Source organism: Rhinopithecus bieti, unplaced genomic scaffold (genome assembly GCF_001698545.2).
Source record: "Rhinopithecus bieti isolate Rb0 unplaced genomic scaffold, ASM169854v2 scaffold_17880, whole genome shotgun sequence".
Classification (NCBI taxonomy): Eukaryota; Metazoa; Chordata; class Mammalia; order Primates; family Cercopithecidae; genus Rhinopithecus; species Rhinopithecus bieti.
In genome coordinates this window covers 272,852-281,782 of record NW_016808923.1, presented here as the reverse complement: position 1 = coordinate 281,782, position 8,931 = coordinate 272,852, and the positions used below count along the sequence as shown (strand labels likewise).

The window sequence follows — 8,931 nt, the reverse complement described above, 5'->3', positions numbered from 1 at the left end:
TTTCCTCTGGAGAAGAGAATGAATTGCGGAAAAGGAGCATGGATTTTTCTGAAAAAAAAAAAAAAATGAAAATGTTCTCTTGATTTAGCTATTTACATTTTCAAACTTCACTGGAAACTGTACACTTAAGATATGTGCCATCCTCACTATGTAAATTCTTACATCAATGTAAAACATAAAAAAAGGAAAAAATTTTTCTTACGAGTTTCACAGCTATCCTTTTGTTTTCTTCTGAATAGCTTTATGGGGGGAAAAAGTCTGAGTATTAGTATTTGCATTTAAATAAGTAACAAATTGTTTACGATCTTACAGAAAGTTTGTGGCAGCAGAATGACTAAAGTCGGCGATAAAGGGAAATCATGGATGACTGAAGGAACCATTTTTCTAAGTATTGGCTTCAATTAAAGTAATGCATTTTAATTTCAAAACCATCACAGAAAGCTGACTAGCATATAGCTTCACATATGAAACTTCACAAACTCTTCATTTATTACAAGACACTATCTTTAATATAGGGCAACTTGTGACAGATACTAGCCTATGTGGCTCTATTTCTTAATAGCTTGGGAGGTCATTACTGTATTTCTTCTGTTCTGATGACATAATCTCTGGTCATAGCCATTTCATCAGTCTGGCCTCAAATTTAAATTAGAAAAAATCCCAAAACTCCTTTCCCAAGGGACATTTCTGTTCCAAATGCAAATGGACTCCCAGTCTGATTTACTAACGCTGAATGTTTTTGGAACTGAAATGGATTCAAAATAAAAGATTTTGTTAAAGCAATATTGGCTCAATGTATACTCTCCAGAGGAAGGTCATGCCTTTAAAATCCAAAGTGGCTAGCTAAAGAAACTCAAATGCGTCGGCAACATTAGCAGAATTCTTAGGGATTTGTGACTTTTGGTTTTTTTTTTGCGCGATTGCCAACATCTTTTTTGTCAGTGGGGGAAGCAATTTTCTTAATTCCCAAATTCTTGTAAAAAGAACATTTTAAATCGTGCCCATGACAGCAGTTATTCACTGGGGGGAATTCATAATCAGACTTAATGGATAAATTTGATGGCAAAATATCAACTATGAAGCACATGTTACTATTCTCAATTTTTATTAATCTTTGTTTGTTTGATGTGGGTGATGGGGCTTGTGGTGGTGCTTGGTGGCTGCCTGTGCTTTGCTACCTTTAAGTTCACGAACTATTGTTTTGCATCCTTACTCAAATCGTTAGGTCTTTGCTTAGGTTTTTCTTTCCTTCCTTCCTCCTTCCTTCCTTCCTCCTTCCTTCCTTCCTTCCTTCCTTCCTTCCTTCCTTCCTTTCCTGTCCTTCCTTCTTTCTTTCTTCTTTCGTTTCTTTCTTTCTTTCTTTCTTTCTTTCCTTTCTTTCTTTCTTTCTAATCCTGGTTTCTTCATGGTGACAGGCTCGGGGTAAGATTGATGCCCACACTAACTTTGACTCACATTCCTGTTGATCAAAGGCCTCTCACACCCTTTTTAAACAAAGCTGGCAGAAAATTCCAACATATTGCCATAACTACTCCAATGTTACATATTGCCTCAGAAAACTCTACACTCTCAACAGACAATTCGGCATGGCAAAGGAATTTGTTTCATTTATCACAAAGTGCCGTTTTCTAGTAAACTACAAATTAGCGTACTGGTAAATTAGTTCCTAGATTGTTAACTTACCTTGAAAGTGACTTAAGCAACAAACTTAAAACTTTTGAGGGTATAGGTCGTAACATCGATGAGATTCTCTTTTATCTGCAAATAATACTTTTAAATGTGCATCAGAAACTCTTCAAAGGTTTTCAAGCAGTGACAAGGAAGGAAAACAGATGGTTTTGACTGTCCAGGAAGTACATAAATCACACATATACAAATACATTACAATTATTACTATTAAAACAGCAATGATGGCTGGGAGCGGTGGCTCAAGCCTGTAATCTCAGCACTTTGGGAGGCCGAGACGGGTGGATCACGAGGTCAGGAGATCGCGACCATCCTGGCTAACCCGGTGAAACCCCGTCTGTACTAACAAATACAAAAAACTAGCCGGGCAAGGTGGCGGGCGCCTGTAGTCCCAGCTACTCCGGAGGCTGAGGCAGGAGAATGGCGTAAACCCGGGAAGCAGAGCTTGCAGTGTGCTGAGATCCGGCCACTGCACTCCAGCCTGGGCGACAGAGCAAAACTCCTTCTCAAAATAAAAAAAAAAATAAAAAATATAAAACAGCAATGATGAGGTTCTACTATATAGTAAATAATAATTGAATATATTGTGAAGTTATGCAAAAGATAATACTCTGCTAAAACAAATACAAGTTGTGATGTTAATAGTGATCAGAAACAATATTTCAAACAAGCATTTTAAACATAATATTAGAAATCCAGTTTCCATAAAGGACTTTTGTAGTATCATAGAAATGCCTTCTCCAAGTTATTTAAAATATCTGACGTTAAAAGTGTTTTGCTCACTTAGTCCAGAACAAATTTCTGAAGAAAGCAATGAAGACTTCCTGTTTCTGATAAACTCAAGGCTTTCAGAAACATTCAAAATTTACATTCTCATCTTTTTTTTCCCCATGTATCAACTCCTTTTGTCAACAAAACTTTTCTGAGGTCTGCACAGTTGTACAATAGATAACTAGCTGCCCCATCCACACAGAAGGTGGGAAAGAAAATCCCAGCTATGATTATTTGGAATTTAGCTCACTATAGACCCAGGCAGGGTTCACTGATTTGCTCCTCCAACAGATATTACCTGAAATGGGCAGCAAGGAAAATTAGATAGTTGGCCAAAGGAAAGAACATTCCTGACGTTTCATAGCAAAAGTGAAGCGACTTTGAAGCAGTGTTACTCCCTGAATGCTGCTGCTGCTTCATTGGACTGCCAGCCCACTTTAGAAGGAGACAGGCAAACTGCATTTACATTGCAACATAAACCAGAGAGTTACTACCTTTTTTCTGTTCTTTTGCATACAAGTAACTGTATCCTCCACTTAAACTCTTATTGCCTTCCTTGTACTGATACCCTCGATATGCTTAACCTGATAACAATGTGCTCACATCCTTAGTTACTGCAATTGTATAGCATTTCTTAAAGGTAATATAAAGAATAGTGGATATTTTAAAATATAGAACCTTAAAATAACATTTGAAAAGGCCTATGTCAAATACTAAATCACATAATTAAATTTTCTCTGGTTTGTTGGAAAAGATCAATTTAGAATGGCATACACACAATGTTAACATTCATCACAGTATAACATAATCAGAATTTCCCCTTGTCATTTACATCCTACAATCTCAACGTCATACAAACTATGTTATTTGGTCAATACTTTAGTTGTGTAGTTGTATTTCTTTTAATATAAAATGTCTTTCTGGGTTCTGAATATTCTTCTGAAAGTTCGGATTCCAAAGAAGGAAAATATTAATATCATTCGAACATTCTGTAAGAATGACCAGGAAATAATTTCCCACATAGGAGACAACCAATTCAACATTGTAAAGTTTAGAAAAACAGAGGCGTTAACAACAGTACACAGCCCCATCCTTTCCTCTTTAAGACCTACTTGTAAGGTAAAGAACACCGTAAAGTTCGAAACAAAAAGGTATTATCAATATTCATCAGCAAGTATTCACAGACTGCTCGCTGCTATAGTAAGAAATTATGGGAGGCTATGAGAGAAATGCAGGACATCATCACTGGTTTTAAGGAGTTTATAGTTGACTTTAGGAAGACAAAGGCAAAATTAAGGAATAATTAAACTCTGCCTCATGAGGTAGTTATTACAAGTACACTAGATGTTCAAAGAGCAAAGGTGGAAGGAATACCCTACAAATGACTTTGTCAGAATAAGCCTTTTCAAAGAAGAAAGGACTTTGAATCTACCTGGAAGACAGTGAGGGATTTAGTAAGCAGAGCATGGTTTCAGGTGGGATAAGTTGGAAGCCTCCAGGACCCTTGATATTACTGCAATCTCAAAGACAGGAGTGGAAGGATTGAGGATCTCAACAGCTTAAAATATGGTTGTCAGGAAACACAATAAAATGGTTAGCCAGATTGTGGCGAGCCACTGGGGGTTATTTGCCAGCAATTGAGAAGAAAGTGGTTTGTACTCTGGAAACCATTAAAAATTACTGGGGCAGGTTCTCTGGTGCTTCACTGCCAGTGCTGGATTTTCTACTACTTAACTCATGCTCTACTTACGTTGCCTAGCTGCAAAATGCAAAGAAAATTTCTCTTCTCCAAGAATCAATGTGAGGCTCAAGCAGTAATGAACATGAAAGTGTTTTGGAAGGCAAAAATCATTTATACTGTGTTAGTTTATATTACATTATACCGTGGTAGAACGATGAAAATAGGATTGCTTTAGACAGACAGTTAAGGCTTCAGGCTATCAGAATGCTGATATCATTGGATGAATTGTTTTATTTTAGTTGGGAACGAAAATAACAGAGTTTTTCTCTGCCACCTGGATACAGTGCAGGTAAGACAAATGGCTTTTGTTTAAACTGATGATAAAGAAGCAACTACTGTTAAAGTGCTGTGTCTTCAGTAGTTCTTGGTGCTGTCATACTCAACCTCAGAGGACCTTTGGACCATCCACGTTTGTACAAAGCCAACATCCAAGATGCCTGTATAGGAGCCAGACACGGGCAGTGGGCCAGAGTGATTTCCATGGGAAGCCAGTTTACGTGACATATTGCTTCCTGATTAGGTTGGGCAACCCAACAGCCCACTTCTAGTGGGGACTTTCTATCACCTGCTTGTCAGCTAAAGAAGTATTGTTTTTCTTCTTGTGTTCCATAAACAAGCTACAGTGAATTGATTGAGAGTGCAAACCAGGTGAGATATATACATTTATAAGACCTTCAGGAGGAACTGGCAATCTTGTCTCATGATCCATCTCAGATTTCACCCTTTGGTACCAAAAACAAATTCATATGTTCACTTATGTTTAAAATAGCTTATTTAGAACTAGCCTAAACACACACACACACACACACACACACACACACACACACACACACACAGAGAGAGAGTTTAAAAGTCAATAACCTGTGTAATCAAACTGTTTTTTTTTAAGCAAAGTCCTATCCTATGGTTTATTCCCTGTGGTTAAGTTGAATTTAATGGCCCAAGATTTTTTGAAGCCTTATCACTTCACCAAGGCTTAACTTTTGTCTTTAGATACACTCTAATCTCTAAAATGTTGATATACTAAATCGCAGGCTGTTTTCTACAGATCACCACTCCCCAGAAAAATGAAGAATTCCATTTGCAGAGTCAGGTATGATGCTGATGACGTCAGGAAGCTGTGAGGACTTCTCATTTAGTTTCCCACAGAGTAAGGCCCATCCCACAGAGTAAGGCCCATACTCAGCCAGTGAATTTCTGAAGTTTCCTTCCAGAATAAAAGTTGTAAAGGTCTATGACACCTCTTTTCTTGCTCACCAATGGAGGTGATGGACGGAGGAGTTAATAAAATTCCCGGAATCATAGGAGACAAGGGAAAGAGTTGTGTTTCATGACTGGTTTCTCATTGCCATCACGTTTACTGATTACCTTTGCTCTGCCGTGAGGGCAAGGGTCCTGAGAACCAGCCAGAAGAGGATCGAGTTCGATTTCCATGAAAGCAAGCAAAGTCATTCCAATACCATAGCCATTCCTGCATGGAACAAGACAGTGAAAGACCCTTAAACCTTCAGTGCTTTAACTCCTCCTCAGATAACAGAAGGAGAGAGGGGGAGGAAACTGGAAGTTACTTCACCCTTCAATTTCAGGCAGGAGTGCAGGGCTCACTGGGGACTAGAGTAGGCCTGTGGGAACAGCCTTGATCACCAGTAAACATGAAACTCCAGAGTTCCAGAAGCCTGTGGGGAGCATTACTCCCCCCATGAAGTTGTTTGAGGGAAAACAGACTGGGTGCGGTTGTGCTGCCAAATTGATACAAACCCCTACAAGAAGCTTTCACAGGAGCCCCTCAAACTCATTGGCCTCCCACAGCATCTCCAAATGGTGTCAAATACACACCTAGGGTGGGTCCAGAGCTGGGGCAGGCCTGGGATTCCTAGCAAGCTTTAGCCTGTGCTCACCATACTACACCTCACCCCCAAGAAGACCAAAACCTCTTCCAATTCAATAGCATAGCAACTGCCAACAGCAAGGTATCTTCCGTGGCAATTTGCTGGGTGATTTTGGAAGATTTTTGTTTAACCACCTGGACACACATATACTTGCTATACCACAAGTACAGAATTCTCAGTAAGCAGACTTACTCACCAAAGAAGGTGATCTGTTGGGGAGTCAACAAAATTCAGTGGTGGTCCTTTCAGGCCACTGACTTCAAGTGGCAAGAGACAAGGGTCTCTTGTTATCATGTTATCTTGGCTTCCTAACCTGGCTGAAGTCCAGAGAATCATAAAGTCATTCAAGAAAGCTAGAATGACCTGCTTGCAAGGAAGACAGGAAGGACTTTCAATTTAGAGCAATTCAAACATGCATAACATTTCCTGGATTAAGAGTAATAATAATTAGAAAGGATTGACTTTCAGAATTTTTTCTCAAATCAAGGGTCCTGATACTTTGGTTCCACCTTTTCTCTCTAGAAGGAGAGGAGTAGCATCTCCCAGAGGGCTGGCTGCCTCAGAAACGCCAGCATCCCTAGTCCCCTCAGGCCCAGGGCTTGAGGCCCTGTTGAATCACTGCTCCCTTCTGGCTGGAGCCACAGCTCCCTCCACCAGGAAGCAGGTCTAGAATGTCCCTCTAGGTACAGGTGCCCGCAGCTCCTCCAGGCCACCCTCCCCACTGTCAGCCCTCCTCCCCCTACCCCTTCTTTCCACACTGCCCCCTGAATTCAGGGAATTTCCCCAGCATCCCAAAGCTTGGGTTTCCTGTCGGTGGGGAGAGATGAATGTAGATAAAAGGAGTGCAAAAGGCACAAGGAAACCTCAGTGCTCCGGACCCTCCAATCTCTGCTCCTCCACTCAGTTCAGGAACCCGCGACTGCTCACAGCGCTCTCTTGACCACTATGAGCCTCCTGCCCAGCGGCGCGGCCCCTGTCCCGGGTCCTTCGGGCTCCTTGTGCGCACTGCTTGCGCTGCTGCTGCTGCTGATGCCACCAGGGCCCCTCAGCACAGGTGAGAGCGCCTGGCACGCGGGACGCACTGGGGTACAGCGGTGCATCCCAGCCTCTGCGGGGCAGCTGCCTTCCAGGAAACTCACCAAGCAACCTGCCCTATAAAGGTGTCTCTCTTCCCCAGGTGGTCCTGTCGCTGCTGCGTTGAGAGAGCTGCGCTGCAGTTGTTTACAGACCACGCAGAGAGTTCAACCGGAAATGATCAGTAATCTGCAGGTGTTCGCCATAGGCCCGCAGTGCTCCGAGGTGGAAGTGGTGTAAGTTCTATGCTGCTCTGTCCACTGTGACCTTGGCAAGAGGAAAGTCCCGCAGCCTGGGTCTTCAACCTTGCTATCTCACGAGTGTATCTTCCTTTTTTTCCTTCAGAGCCTCCCTGAAGAACGGGACGGAAGTTTGTCTGGATCCACAAGCCCCTTTTCTAAAGAAAGTCATCCAGAAAATTTTGGGCCGGTACTTGTCACTTTGATCTTTGTGGTTTTAAACCTCATCTAGGGAGACCATAGACTTCACAAGGTCTTTATTCTCTGTACTAAAAGGTTGTTAAATTGGGAACATTTTCTGGATTGTCCTGGGAAAACTTTATTACCAATCTTACATGTAATTACTTGAGCAATTACACACAGCTTGTCGCTAGTTATGCTTTGTGTTTCCCCATTGCTTGTATTGATTTTGTATACTCCTTTTTTTACCAAGCATTATAAACGCTGAGTGTTGACACCAGGGTGGAGTAGAAAGGAGTGCGAAAATGGTTAAACTAATATAATCTTTTCTCAACAGTGAAAACAAGAACAACTGATGAAGAGAAATGAGTAGGCATAGAAATGTTTCCCAGTCTTCAGCAGTGCAGTTTTCTGCTGGACCCAGGGAAGACAAGAAGGAAAGCTTTTGTTGTTGTTGTTTGTTTATTTCTTTTCCAGTAGTCAGCTTTCTTCCTGGATTCCCCACTTTGAAGAGTGTGAGAAAACCTATGTTTGCCCCTTAAGCTTTCAGCTCAGCTAATGAAGTGTTTAGCATAGTATCTCTGCTATTTGCTGTTATTTTATCTGCTATGCTATTGAAGTTTTGGCAATTGACTATACTGTGAGCCAAGAATCACTGGTTGTTAATCTTTCAAAGTGTCTTGAATTGAAGGTGTCTATTACATCTCCAAGAAATATTCCTTAAGGTATTAACTGAGAAGGCTGTGGATTTAATATGGAAATGATGTTTCATAAGAATTCTGTCGATGGATATACACTGTTATCTTCACCTTTTAAAAAAATAGGAAATATTTTAATGTTTCTTGGGAATATGTCTGAGAATTTCCTTACTCTTCATTGTGGGATACGATTTAATTATTTTGCTTTAGAAAGCTGAGTGTATCGCACCTTATCTATGTAGAATATATTTCCTTTTCCAGAATTTCTAGAAGTTTACTTTCTATGAGGGCTAATATCTTCCTATAATTTTAGACATTCTTTATCTTCTTAGTATAGCAAACTGCCATCATTTACTTTTAAACTTTGATTTTACATGCTATTTATTAACGATTTTATTAGGAGTACTATAATTCTGGTAACTAAATATATATTTTAGATAGATGAAGAAGCTAGAAAACAGGCACATTCCTGACTGCCACTTTACATAGAAATGTATTCTTTCAGTTTTAAAGTAAAGGCAAACGTAACATTGACTTGTATGCTGAAAGTTTTGGAAACGTATCNTCCATTTATCTATCAATGAAAGGACTTGTATCTATAATATACAACGAACTCCGACAAACAAATATAACATGGCAAAATCTCATTTTAC

At 40.3% G+C, this 8,931-nt stretch overlaps 1 protein-coding gene across 1 annotated transcript; it reads left to right on the top strand.

Annotated features, from left to right (window-relative positions):
- The first annotated feature begins 7,032 nt into the window (after nt 1-7,032).
- On the top strand, nt 7,033-7,606 carry LOC108539233 (C-X-C motif chemokine 5-like). The gene is made up of 3 exons (XM_017887796.1): nt 7,033-7,141; nt 7,265-7,397; nt 7,507-7,606. The coding sequence occupies exons 1-3, from the start codon at nt 7,033-7,035 to the stop codon at nt 7,604-7,606; spliced, it is 342 nt and encodes a 113-aa protein (XP_017743285.1).
- The last annotated feature ends 1,325 nt before the right edge of the window (nt 7,607-8,931 follow it).